General features: G+C 38.5%; 4 protein-coding genes across 4 annotated transcripts; all 4 read right to left on the reverse strand.

Annotated features, from left to right (window-relative positions):
* Positions 1–1989: 1989 nt before the first annotated feature.
* On the reverse strand, positions 1990–2931 carry LOC110154941 (trace amine-associated receptor 1-like). Its single transcript, XM_020918992.2, has one exon. The coding sequence runs from the start codon at positions 2929–2931 to the stop codon at positions 1990–1992; it is 942 nt and encodes a 313-aa protein (XP_020774651.2).
* A 5882-nt stretch (positions 2932–8813) lies between these two features.
* LOC110154930 (trace amine-associated receptor 4-like) lies at positions 8814–10190 on the reverse strand. The gene is made up of 2 exons (XM_020918983.2): positions 10182–10190; positions 8814–9803 (listed from the first exon to the last, which is right to left on the reverse strand). The coding sequence occupies exons 1-2, from the start codon at positions 10188–10190 to the stop codon at positions 8814–8816; spliced, it is 999 nt and encodes a 332-aa protein (XP_020774642.2).
* A 127-nt stretch (positions 10191–10317) lies between these two features.
* On the reverse strand, positions 10318–11356 carry LOC110154920 (trace amine-associated receptor 1-like). Its single transcript, XM_020918971.2, is given in 2 exon segments — positions 10318–10830; positions 10832–11356. Coding segments are annotated over 2 exon segments (1038 nt in total).
* A 1562-nt stretch (positions 11357–12918) lies between these two features.
* Positions 12919–13887, reverse strand: LOC110159806 (trace amine-associated receptor 1-like). Its single transcript, XM_055149273.1, has 2 exons — positions 13575–13887; positions 12919–13502 (listed from the first exon to the last, which is right to left on the reverse strand). Exons 1-2 carry the CDS (start codon positions 13885–13887, stop codon positions 12919–12921), a joined length of 897 nt encoding a protein of 298 aa, XP_055005248.1.
* Between the last annotated feature and the right edge of the window lie 102 nt (positions 13888–13989).

Below are 13989 nucleotides of genomic sequence, written 5' to 3' on the forward strand. Positions count from 1 at the left end.
TTCACACATGTTTAGCACACAAACTCTGCATATATAGTTTTTCTTTCACATAGAAAACTCTATTCCACCTGTGTGTCATGTGGCAATACAGGAAGCACTCCACTGTGTTTTTAAACTCCATACAGAGGATCATTTCAGCTGTGGATTTGTAGATATCTGTTGAACAAAAGGTAAAATATAGCTGTTAACTTGAAAACTACCACTTCATGACATCACAAGGTGCAACAGAGCATTTTGAGCTTTGGAGAAATAGACAGACTAAAAATAAATGGTTACTCGAACATGTGTGAATGAAACAAAACACAATTCTGGGTGTGTTTTTGAGGAGGTAACAGCATTCTAACATGGCTCAAAGCTCACAAGAATAAATTTTGCATAATATGAGACCTTTAAGACTCGTCATGTGTTCCATGACGTATGGGAAAATGCTCCTCTCGTCCTGTGTCAAACCTGGTTATCGGGTTTAGAGTTTATCAGCGACTACTCCATTGTGGTGATTTATGCTCCACTACCGAAGCACGACATGAGGATACGATGAAGAGATTACATTAGGCTCTCAGCCAGACTTCTTAAAGAGTGGCTTCCTGCATCTGACCAGTGAGAACATCTTTTTGAGATGTTAGGCTAAGAGCATAACCCTGTGATCACCCTGGCCTCCTGCTGTGCTTTGGCTATGGGCTTAGCTGAACTTTTTTACAAAGTCTGTCAAATTGTGTAAAAATAGTTGAAACTAATTTTAATAAAATTGTCAGTTTTAGAAATAGGATAAAGTATCTTTTACAAGATACATGTCTCAAAATGTAGAGCCTCAGTTAGTTGCAGAGGCATTTTAGTCTCAGTAAAGAATATGTTTAATGCATATCTTTGTTAATATAGAAAACTTCAGGGACAGCAAAATGCAGTTTTTCACTCAGGATGGATCAATCATTCCCCAAAGCAAGTTTTTCCATTGAAACTCTTAGACTTTAATCATGTGTTTGTATGTGCTCTTTCATTAATTTCATTTTCAGCTTTTTCATTTTTTTTCCCCCCCAATGGCTTTAACACATTTTCTGAAACTTTTTATGAGTCAGGCAAATCTTTTGTACATTTTGCAAAACTATTGGTGGTTAAAATACAGACATAGTTGTCAGATTTCTAAACTAATCCAGACAGGCCGGAGAATGCTCCCACTCTTATAGACATGTAGCGTGAGTCAGAGACCTGTAAGACCAGTCTCACACTGTTTCTGAGATATGTACGCACGTACATGCTGTAAATACGTGTTAAATATAAACAACCATTTAGGCTGAATATTTGCCGAATTTATGAAAAGTTTCAGAAATTGTGCCAAAGCCATTAAAAAAAACGAATCACATGTGTCAAAGAGAAAATAGGATTTGTAGTTGTTTACTATATATGACTGATTGACCATCTCTGTTGCATTCCATACAATTCTAAGAGTCAAACAAACAGAAGCAGTTGATAAGTACAGAGCCCAGGACCCTGGGAATAATTGTTTTTATGTATATTTTTTGCCACTGTATATCTTATAAAGACTTATAGCTTCTATGTTTGGAAAATGCCAAAGATAATTTGCTGAATAATTTTGGTGACTATAGTGCCAAACATAAGGTGACATTTAACTGTTTTGTCCAAAGAGATGAGAGCCATGATGATGCATTTTCAACAGTCTGACTAAATCACAAGAGCGTAAGAAAGAGCAGACAATTGTACTAAAACATTTGAAACAATGTACCAAAGCATTTGATCTTTGGAAAAACAAACCAGAACATGGCCCAATGATTTGCAAAAGTAACTGAAGGATTTGAAGGCAGAACAAGTCATTTTCAATTCTGATCAGAAAAGTGAGTCACAGCAAGAAAAACTGTAACTACATCTTACTAGTGGTACAGTGCTTACATGTTTACCTCATATTTTGGGAACACAAAAGAGAAATATGAAATATTTTTTAAATATTGTTTTAAAGGTGAATTTTACATAGTGATTTTAAAACAGTTTTGCATTTGTCATATTTTTAAAGAATATCTTTCCAGAAAGAATCAATCTGAAAGCAGATCTGAACCAGCTGTAAAAGAAGGCATAGATGAAAGGGTTGAGCCCGGAGTTTGACCATCCAAACCATTTGAAAGCTTCAAATACAGAATCAGAAACTGTGTAATCAATAAAAGGCAAACAGGTCATGGAGATGAGGAAAGGAGCCCAGCAGAAGAGGAAGACCCCAACCACGATGGCCAGAGTGCGGGTCGCCTTTCTCTCCATTCTGCTCACTGCCACAACTGATTTAGTGCTCTGGATGCTGCGTGCCTGTCTCCGAGCCACAAGAAGAATCTTTGTGTAAATCGGAAACATTATGATAATAGGGATGTAAAGGCCAATTACAGAACCAAAAACATTTAGACTTGAATTTCGAAAAAATGCACATCTTTGTTCTGCCTTTCCTCGTGCCTTCCCTCCAATGGTGATAACGACTCCACATGACACTGCAGCAGTCCATGTGATAAAGATCATAATTCCAACAATCTGAAAAGTAATTTTTGATCTGTAGCTCAGAGGCTGGCACACTGCATAGTATCTGTCAATAGAAATGAAGCATAGGTTCAGTATTGAACTCCCAGAGAGCATTATATCAAATGTAGCACGCATGTTACAAAGAACTCCTTGAAGATGCCAACAGGGATTTACAAACAAAACAGTGCTAAAGGGCAGAACAACAGCTCCAATAAGCAGGTCAGAGACAGCCAGAGAAAGGACCAGGTAGTTTGTGGGAGTTTGGAGCTGTCGAAAGTAAATAATAGAAATCATAACAAGCAGGTTTCCACACATTATTACAACTGAAATGGTCCCAAAAACAAAACTTAACAGTGAAGTCCGAAAAGATCCAAACTGACTGCAGGAATGTGTCACATTAAGAGTAGAGTTTGCTGCCATTTAAGTAAAGGTAACAAATGACATGCATGTGTGGCAGTTACACAGCCTTTAATACACAAGATTGCATTGGCGTCTGGGAGGGGAGGGACTAGGGTCATAAGCAACAATGGAAATTACTGACTGAATATGACATAAGACTTGAATATACTTTATGAATGCGTGTTTATTTGGACAGTAATACATAGAACATGCATAGAGACTATAAATACTTAGATATGACACATAACGTAAATATTTCTTTTCTGTAATAAACGAAAATAAATGTCACAAAGTAAATACTTATTTAACCCCACCCTGTTTTTCTCCTGTCCCAAATTAACTAAAAACATACTTACATAGACTTCTCCTTTCCTGTACAATATAAGCTATAATTCACGGTACCCGCATTTCAGTACAAATCTAATAACAACAACAACAAATGTATTGTGTACACAGATATAATATATATCATATACACTTTATGATCTGTCCTTTTTAGACAGAGTATATTAGATTGTCTATTGTTCATGAGCCACGTGGCCCAGTTTACTTGATGTCACCTTAGGACTATTACAACAGCCAACATTGGGCATTGCAGTGGCACTTCCTACAAGACATCGAAGTGTGAGGGTCCCTTCTCCCACGGGACTCGACCAGGTAACAGGACACAGTACACAGAAGAATGGGAGGCCTCATTACAGTAAGTTACATTTAACATAATAAAAACACAACCCACTAGGGATGTAACGATATTGGTGATATTGCAATATCGCTGTATAAAAATTGCTTCGATATCGTCGTGTTCTCTTTTCGGTATTAAACGGCATGTGTTTGTGCACAAAATAATAGTTCTTCATGTAAAATAATAATAATAGTAATAATAATAATAAATACAATTATTGGTAGGTGATGAATCCGTGTATCATTCGTTCATTTGTTTTTTAATATAAAACCAAAAATAAGAAAACGAAAAAACAACAGTTTTCTTCGTTATTTGTCTCCAAAACCAAAATGAAAAAACGGATAACGATTCGTTTTTTTCAGTTTTCGATTTTGTGTTTAAATGAAGAATGGAAAAAACAGATAACGGCCGTTTCCCGTTTACGTGACTTCCGTGACTGCATGCCGGACTTTTGCACAGCATACGGACTGAACCGGAACTGATCCAGGTCCGAGACCAGAGCGGGACTGAGACATGGGACTGAGACCGGGACCAGACCGGGACCAGACCGGGACCAGAGCGGGACTGAGACCGGGACCAGAGCGGGACTGAGACCGGGACCAGACCGGGACCAGGGCGGACTCCGAGCTTTGACTCCGAGCCTCCACGGGGTCCGAGCCTCAGCTTCGAGCTCCGGCCCTGCCGTGGGCTCTGAGCCTCCGGTCTGGTCCCGGTCTTGTCTCGGTCTCGGTCTCAGGCCCGCTCTGGTCCCGCTCTGGTCCCAGTCTCACCGCATACGGACTGAATCAGGACGGATCCAGGTCCGAGACCAGACCGAGACCAGAGCAGGACTGAGACCAGGACAGAGCTGCTCTGGTCCTCTGTGCTCAAGAACCGCGGCTGGTTCCGAGGTGGTGCAAAGCCTCTGACTGATGCATTCACACCAATGAAAATGAATCGAACTAAGAGCTTTTGGTTCAAATGGACCAGGTCCGGGACCAGACCGGGACCAGAGCGGGCCTGAGACCAAGACCGAGACAAGACCAGGACCAGACCGGGACCAGACCGGAGGCTCGGAGCCCACAGCAGGGCCAGAGCTCGAAGCTGAGGCTCGGAGTCAAAGCTCGGAGTCCGCCCTGGTCCCGGTCTGGTCCCGGTCTCAGTGACGCTCTGGTCCTAGTCTGGTTCCGGTCTCAGTCCCGCTCTGGTTCCGGTCTCAGTCCCGCTCTGGTCTCGGTCTCAGTCTCGGTCTCAGTCTCGCTCTGGTCTCGGTCTCAGTCCCGTTCTGGTCTCGGACCTGGATCAGTTCCGGTTCAGTCCGTCCCCGGTGCAAAAGTTCGGCATCGCAGTCACGGAAGTCACGTAAACGGGAAACGGCCGTTATCCGTTTTTTCCATTCTTCATTTAAACACAAAATCGAAAACTGAAAAAACGAATCGTTATCCGTTTTTTTTATTTTGGTTTTGGAGACAAATAACGAAGAAAACTGTTGTTTTTTCGTTTTCTTATTTTTGGTTTTATATTGAAAAACGAATGAACGAATGATACACGGATTGTGATGGTAACTGTCAGTCTGGCCTGTACACAGAGAAATGGGCAGAGCAGAGAACCCAGAACTTTGTCTGGCCACAGGTCATGAAAATTGTGTATGTGCAAATTAAGTGTGATATGTATATACCATTGTGTGGTATGTATATACTGTACTATATATGTGTGGTACTCTGATGAAAACCAGTCCTTATTCATGAGATCCAGGCAAATGATTTCTTCCTTTTGAAGAGTTTGTAAGGACTTTATCAAAACTGAGTTCATTTAAAAGAATATTTAGATTATTTAATATTATTGTAACCAAGGAACCCCTTAGACATTCAGTGAATTTAAATAACTTTTTTTGACCAATCTAGTCTAATGCTTTTGACTACAACAAACAAGAAGACAAAAGCATTTGCTGTTTATCTGTCATGATGGTCCCAATGCACTTATTACAGGTGTGAAAGTTATGCAAGTCCCTAAGCACCGCACTACTCTGTGCTCCCTCCGCCTCTGCAACAGAGCAATACAGTAGTAGACACTACTAGAACATAATGAAGTCAGTTATTAAGTAATTAAACATACAATTTTCCACTGAAGTGAATCTTTTCAACATTCTTGCTATGCCAGTTGTTAATCTCTCAATTATAAGTGGTCATGTTGTCAAAAAGCCAGCTCAGGACCACATCATAAGCACAGTCTAAGGTTCTTGTCTATGGTTCTGGCAAAGTTAGTTGCCATTCTATGGAGTAAGAAAGCTGTCAAAAATATTTGTGCGCATAAAATAGAAATCCGTGCGTATTTGGGAAATCCGTGCATATTTGGCTGTAGTTGCGCATAAAATAAATATTTGTAAACTCTCAAATGAGTCCAGTCGTACATAAAATATACTGTGTGTATTTTATCCATCAGAATACGAATTGAAAAATTACGACGTCATGAATTACAATCACCAAATGAAAATTTACGATTACGCTTTCATCAGTACGAATACGAATTCACAGACAGAACTTTACTGTCAAAAATACGTCATCACTTCACAGACATTATTCATCAAGCAGAAGAAACATCAATCAAGATCAAGACTGCGCATGCTCAAGTTTGTAGCAGAGGGTAAAAACAGAGTAATAGCACAAGAAGCTACAACAACGACCAACAAGTGGGTTAATTAAAATCTATTGTAAAAATGTCTTGAATTCGGGAACCGAACGCTGCTGTATAATATTGTGTAGAAACACCTCCTTTGAACGGGAAATTGCACCTATATGTTAGATAACATAGTGGAGCCAGTTGGCGAACATCCGACGTAATGTTCTCCCAGGGCTAATTAACAAATATCAGGTTCTCTGTATGTTTAGATTAAAACATTCACGACTACAGCCACAGCGAGCATCAGCCAGTCTTCATCTCAGCTGCATTTCAGACAATGGGTTATACATGAGTTATAATGGGTTATAATGAGCAAATCCATCCACGTCACGGTGACGTTAAACTTACCGGTAAATACTGTAAACATACCAAGGTGTTGCCTGTAAACACGAACATTAATTGATGCTGGAAGCTGCATTAAACTGTAATATGTAACATTTCATTAGCTGTGACGTCTGTAACCAGGACAGTTTGGTAGTGTTTGGTGTAAACTGGGACATTTCAGCGTCCCGAGGAACTTTTGGTGGCATTCGTCGTATTCTGATGGATAAAATACACACAATATATTTTATGTACGACTGGACTCATTTGAGAGTTTACAAATATTTATTTTATGCGCAACTACAGCCAAATATGCACGGATTTCCCAAATACGCACGGATTTCTATTTTATGCGCACAAATATTTTTGACAGCTTTCTTACTCCATACCATTCAGATTTATCTTACATCATTTACTTCATATTAGAGAGAGATACTTTATTCATCCTGAGAAAAAAAAATCAAGTTTTGCTGCAGCAAAATGTTGCAGTTTTGCTGCAACATTTACACCGCACTTCTCAGTCGCACAGAACATAAAGTCAGGTAGGGTCAGCAGATCCTCTGTTAAGGCAGTTTGAGGAAATCAACAGCCTCTATCCCTACTCTGTATCCTGCAGTATCACAGCATCATCAGGGGAGAACCAGATGAACACAACCGAAAAGGCCTCCTTCTTTTACTCAATATATTTTCTCTGGATGGTCTTGGAATATTTCCTCAGGAAGGTCTTCTGCCACATTTGCTGCCATATATGGTGTAAAAAAAAACTGCAGCAAAATTAAGAGCTAGATCCTTACCTAGCTAGCCTCATGCACAGTCTCCATGAATACTGGAAAAATAAACTCATATAAAAATGTACTAGTCCCTTACTTGTGTCCTGGCACATGGCTGCATGGTGCTCAGTGTGTGAGCCAGGTAGCTACAAAAGCACACAGCTACTCCATTAGCCATGAGGACAAACTGTCCCACTGAACTGAAATTACAGTGGTTCAGTTCTTATTTTTATAGCAAGGTCATTACTCTCACTTTCCTCTCTGTACTATAATCCAGTCAAATCTATCAGGTTGGACAGTATGTGTCAAGAATGCTAATGTCCATGCCACTCATACAGTGTTCCACAGGGGTCAGTTCTTGGCCCATCCTCTTTTTATTTGAGATATGCTCCTTGTGTTACACTGATGTTACACAGCTTTACTACAAACTATCTGTATTGCTTACTTATTAAATATTAGACAGATGAAGAAGATTTTAAAACTGAGAGAGACAATGTTTTCATTTGCATAAGTTTGGTTTGCACTTTTCAGGCTTAAGTTGTCCTTGTAAAATTGGGTACTTCTAAAATTTACATTGTGAAGAAAATTGTATTTCTCCACATTGACAAAAATATTTCGTTGTCCATTTTCTAAGGTCCTGGATGCAATGCACGTTGTTTAAGTGACTCCTATGTTTTTGGAGAACTTATTTTGAAAGGGAATCAGCAGTTTATTTTGACCCCATGGATTTCCCCTGCTGAAAAGTCTACAGTTGCTCTGGTGACACTGAAATGACACTGAGTAAAACATATCATTTTACATGCACATGTAACATGGTGTAGAATGTCTGATTGATTAATATTAAAAGTAATTCCTACAGGAGTATGCTGCACTTACACACTGTATCTGCTTTGGTTTAAATTGGGTGTTAAAGTCTAGAAATTATTGCAGCACAGTCATAAATTAGATCAATAACTTACTTGATGATAGTATACATCACCAAGCATAAATTATATCTACAATTCACAGCAAGAAGGTTCTGGGTTCAACTCTCGAGCTGCCCGGGCCTTTGCATGTTTCTTCCCACATACTATAAGTATGCTTTAATTGTTTAGCAATGGCTGCAAATGCATCAGAAAAAATTAAGCAGCACCTGGACAAAACTGGGACATTTTGCCTCCTAAAGCAGAGTATCCCCAATGACTCCTTTTCTGATAAAAGCAAAATATGGCATTGACCTGGTCTCTTCTTCCCACCCCTTAAGTAAGTAATACACTGGAATTAGTTGATGGCTTTTCTGGAAACCCTTGTTGTAAATGTCAACAGGTGTTTGATTTGCTTACAATGAAAATATTCCTGTTAGATTAAAAACTCAACACAACATAATTTATATTCAACATTACTTTTTCATGTTATTTTATTTACACTTCAAACAGTATAACTCATTGAAGTTTAGTTGGTATGCAGACCTGGTGAAGTGGAAGACACTAGAATCATCCCATCAGTTTTGTATTTGCTAGGTTACTTTTGAATATTTCTCCAAATACAATCATTTTGCAGGCAGACCTGAACCAGCTGTAGAAGAAGGCGTAAATAAAAGGATTGAGCATTGAGTTGGACAGTGTGAGCCAGTTGAGAGCTTCGATCAGAGAGAACGGTGGAGTTTCACTGGCGAAAGGCAGAAAAATAATGCACAGAAAGTATGGAGTCATACATAAGAGGAAAACCCCCATCACTATGGCCAGGGTTTTAGTGGCCTTCCTCTCTGTCTTACTTATCACACCACATTTAGAAATCTGGATGCTGTTTCTCTGTCTCTGAGCTACAAAGAAAATTTTAAGATAGATACAAATCATTATTAATGCAGGCATGAAAAAAGCAAATATAGGCCCTGTTATGTTAGTTAAAACTATATCAACAAGACATGTCTCTGTGCATGCTACCTGATTGTTTCCTCCACTCAGTATACTAGTACCAATCATAACAGCAACACTCCAAGTCATAAAAATCATGACCCCAGCCGCACGTCCTGTTACTGTATTCTTATATGTGAGAGGATTACATATGGCATAATATCTGTCAATGGAAATACAGCACAAGTTCAAAATAGATGAAGTACTTAGAGTGATATCAAACCAATCTCGTATTTTACAAAATACATTTTCCTTATAGAGACATGAGGTCAGAGTCTGAGCCATGCTAAAAGGAAAAACTATAACTCCCACCAGCAGGTCTGCCACAGCCAGAGACAGGATCAGGTAGTTTGTGGGAATGTGCAGCTGCTTGAAATAAACAATGGAGATTATCACAAGAAGGTTTCCACAAACTGTTGCTAGGCTTAAACAGGAAAGTATTATATATATAAAAACACATAATATTGAAGGGTTGTGGAGAAAAATATAAGTTGTATTATATAATTCAAAACAAGGATGGGTGTCAGAGTACGTCCAGTTCATATCTAAAACATACAATTCAAAAATAATCTTGAAGCATAGCCAACATGACGTTGTATGTCTCTATGTTGACTCTCAAAGCATAAGTACGTTTTATCAGGTGTTTTTTTTTTTTTTTTCCACGCCCACAAGGACAGAACATATCTTATCCAATCATAATATTTATGTAAATTGGTTGGTATCAAGTGACTAATTAGTTTAGAAAAAGTTATTCACAATGTATAAGTTAATTTTCATACACCTACTACAACAAGTACAGTCTATTGCTATTCTTTAGTTTTAGCGTGTGGAAATCTCAATATCACATTCATGTAATGTCACTGAACCTTTATTCTTTTGAAGGGGACATTGTGCAAATCTACTTAAAAAATAGAAATCACAAGATCTCTAGAAAAAAGACTAACAAACACTGTGCATGTTCAAAGGCCACAGAGCCCATTTCCATGAACTGGATAATCCCTTTATTTAAGTTTCTTGTAACAGACATGATCAATTCCTTGATTTTATTTTAAGCAAATGCTTCATGGGAAAAAAATAAAATAAATCACACGAGTTTAATGTTGGCAAAGTTGCCTGTGAATATTTGTCCTCTTAATATGACTTTACAGGCAGACCTGAACCAGCTGTAGAAGAAGGCGTAAATAAAAGGATTGAGCATTGAGTTGGACAATGTGAGCCAGTTGAGAGCTTCGATCAGAGAGAACGGTGGAGTTTCACTGGCGAAAGGGAGAAAAACAATGCATAGGAAGTATGGAGTCATACATAAGAGGAAAACTCCCATCACTATGGCCAGGGTTTTAGTGGCCTTCCTCTCTGTCTTACTTATCGCACCACATTTAGAAACTTGGATGCTGTTTCTCTGTCTCTGAGCTACAAAGAAGATCTTAGTGTAAATGCACAGCATTATAACAGCAGGCATAAAAAATGAAAAGAAAGGCCCTGAGACATTAGAAAGAACAACATTCACAGTGCAGGTTTTTTCACAGGTTCCCTGGCTGTATCCACTAATGACAATACCAATACCAATCATAACCGCGAGACTCCAAGTCATGAAGATTCATGACCCCAGTCACACGCACAGTAACTATGCTCTTATATGTGAGAGGATTACATATGGCATAATATCTGTCAATGGAAATACAGCACAAGTTCAAAATAGATGAAGTACTTAGAGTGATATCAAACCAATCTCGTATTTTACAAAAGATATTTTCCTCATAGAGACAGGAGGTCACAGTCTGAGCCATGCTAAAAGGAAAAACTACAACTCCCACCAGCAGGTCTGCCACAGCCAGAGACAGGATCAGGTAGTTTGTGGGAATGTGCAGCTGCTTGAAATAAACAATGGAGATTATCACAAGAAGGTTTCCACAAACTGTTACTGCCGACAACAATCCAAGCACAAGATACACCAGAGCACACACAGCAGACGGGTCAGGAGGGAACAACAAAATAGTAAAATTATCCAACTGAAAACATGGATGGATACTACGCACAGTATAAACAACATTCATTGTCACTTGTGATTGAAAGCTCCTTATAACAAATATTAATACAAGTCTGTTGCTACAGTCAAATGGCATCAGTTTCTCACTCAGTCACTGGGCCTGTTAACACGTTATATAGACACCCGTCTCAAAATCTCTGCTCACTCATCCAATCAGATTATTAGGAGTCTGGATTGTGTTTCTGAATCTATGGGATGAGACCTGACGTGGTTTGAAAATTTTATTCAATAATTCTGCTTCATGTATTTTTTATTCCTATAAAATTATTTGTGCTTGTAAAACCCAATAGGGCCTGTTGAAGTTTGGAAGGAGGGTTTAAACTTATTGTGTCATCAATGCATGCTTGAGTATTTAACAAACTTTCCAGGACCCTATTTAAGCCCTCCTTACCCTAAAATCTGATGCAGTGTGCAGTAGTTTTATTAGGGGACGGACTTTTGATTAAGATCAACAAAGACAAAAGTGAAACTTATAAAACATGATAATGCTTTGTTTTCAGTGAATTTAGCATTTTCAAAACAATAAAAGATAACATGGTGATCTAAATATCTTATGTGTTAGCAATACCCAACAGAAGCAAAATGCCCCCTATTGAAGTGTGGGTGGGTTGAATTTTAGGAAAACAGAAACAGGAATATTGTCTTTTTATACACTGGTCATTCACCTTTATGTAAATAATAACAGATATTTTGCCCTCGTTGTAATGCTTTATCTGAAGTGTCTTAATCTTGACTACAGTGTTAGATTACATTGGTTTTGACTCTGGTAAATTATGTCTTTATTTTTTCAAATAGGGATAAAGAATGCACAGGTTAATAGTGTAAATGCACATTTTACTTTTTTTCCCAGTCATTTGAACACATTATTTGAAAGGTGGTTTATTTTGATTTAAACATATATCTGAATGGAGGCACAAGGTGGTCACATCATTTGGTACAGCTCTTTCTCAGAACACACAATGCAGCTTTCATTTACAAACACACATGATCAGTGAATTCATCTTGTTTTTTCAGCACTACAGTCCTGTTCACATGTGATAAAGGACAATGGCCCAAACTGTTACTTTCAATACAGAAACTCAAACAGAACAAGAGAAAACAATTTGCAGCAGAAAACAATTTTGTGCACCTAAAATCTAACAACAAAGGATTTCACACACATGTCAAAGAGGGAGAAGGGTCTCAGCAGAGCACAGACTGTATGATTAGAGACATCATACACACAGTATACCGTTTAACCAGTGTGATCTGGTGTAAATGTATTTTCTGATTTTAAAGAACACATTATATATGGCAAAAATGTTTTGATGCATTTGCTATTCTAACATATCTGAGTTTTCTTAAACATAGGTATTTGGATACAGTAAAATACTGTAAAATCCAGTGTGCCAATTTATCAAAATTATATATTTTTTACAAGAATGTTTGAATATATCGTCCGGTTTGGGGCAAAAAAAAAAAAGTATTTTCTGAGTTTTGTATGGTAAAGCTTGCTTTTGGAGCATGACTTATCAGTTCTGAATGTAAAACTGCTTTTTGTTGAGCCAAGATTTTGTTTTGGTAAACTATAAACCTGTTAGGGATTCTGTGTGAGCTGTTTAAAAAAAAAAAACTGTAAAAACAAGATACCTTCAATAATCACATCAGTCTTGTGCTTGTGAAGTTGCCTGTAAATATTTGTCCACTTAATATGACTTTACAGGCAGCCTGGAACCAGCTGTAGAAGAAGGCGTAAATAAAAGGATTGAGCATTGAGTTGGACAATGTGAGCCAGTTGAGAGCTTCGATCAGAGAGAACGGTGGAGTTTCACTGGCTAAAGGGAGAAAAACAATGCACAGAAAGTATGGAGTCATACATAAGAGGAAAACTCCCATCACTATGGCCAGGGTTTTAGTGGCCTTCCTCTCTGTCTTACTTATTGCACCACATTTAGAAATCTGGATGCTGTTTCTCTGTCTCTGAGCAACAAAGAAAATTTTAAGATAGATACAAATCATTATTAATGCAGGCATGAAAAAAGCAAATACAGGCCCAGAGACATTAGACAAAACCACATTCACAGTGCAGGTTTTTTCACATGTTCCCTGGCTGTATCCACCAATGACAATACCAATAGCAATCATAGCAGATAAACTCCAGCACATGAAGATCATGACCCCAGTCACACGCACAGTAACTATACTCTTATATGTGAGAGGTTTACATATGGCATAATATCTGTCAATGGAAATACAGCACAAGTTCAAAATAGATGAAGCACACAGAGTTGCATCAAAACAATCCCGTAATTTACAAAAGATATTTTCATCATAGAGACAAGAGGTCACAGTCTGAGTCATACTAACAGGAAAAACTACGACTCCCACCAGCAGGTCTGCCACAGCCAGAGACAGGATCAGGTAGTTTGTGGGAATGTGCAGCTGCTTGAAATAAACAATGGAGATTATCACAAGAAGATTTCCACAAACTGTTACTGCCGACAACAATCCAAGCACAAGATACACCAGAGCACACACAGCAGACGGGTCAGGAGGGAACAACAAAATAGTAAAATTATCCAACTGAAAACATGGATGGATATTATGCACTGTATAAACAACATTCATTGTCACTTGCGGATGAACGCTCCTTATAATAAATATATCAACACGATTCTATTGCTATAGTCAAATGTCATCAGTTTCTCTGGGCTGTTTACTGAGTCACTG

The sequence above is a fragment of the Boleophthalmus pectinirostris genome, unplaced genomic scaffold (genome assembly GCF_026225935.1).
Source record: "Boleophthalmus pectinirostris isolate CB_2022bp ecotype Guang Dong unplaced genomic scaffold, ASM2622593v1 HiC_scaffold_13, whole genome shotgun sequence".
NCBI lineage: Eukaryota > Metazoa > Chordata > Actinopteri > Gobiiformes > Gobiidae > Boleophthalmus > Boleophthalmus pectinirostris.

What these genes read in the sequence shown, in the direction of transcription:
- LOC110159806 (XM_055149273.1), bottom strand. Translation starts at nt 13,887, where the DNA reads ATGAATGTTGTTTATACAGTGCATAATATCCATCCATGTTTTCAGTTG. An exon ending in CTATGATGAAAATATCTTTT is followed by an intron (nt 13,503 to 13,574) that starts GTAAATTACGGG and finishes GTATTTCCATTG; the next exon opens with ACAGATATTATGCCATATGT.
- LOC110154941 (XM_020918992.2), bottom strand. Translation starts at nt 2,931, where the DNA reads ATGGCAGCAAACTCTACTCTTAATGTGACACATTCCTGCAGTCAGTTT.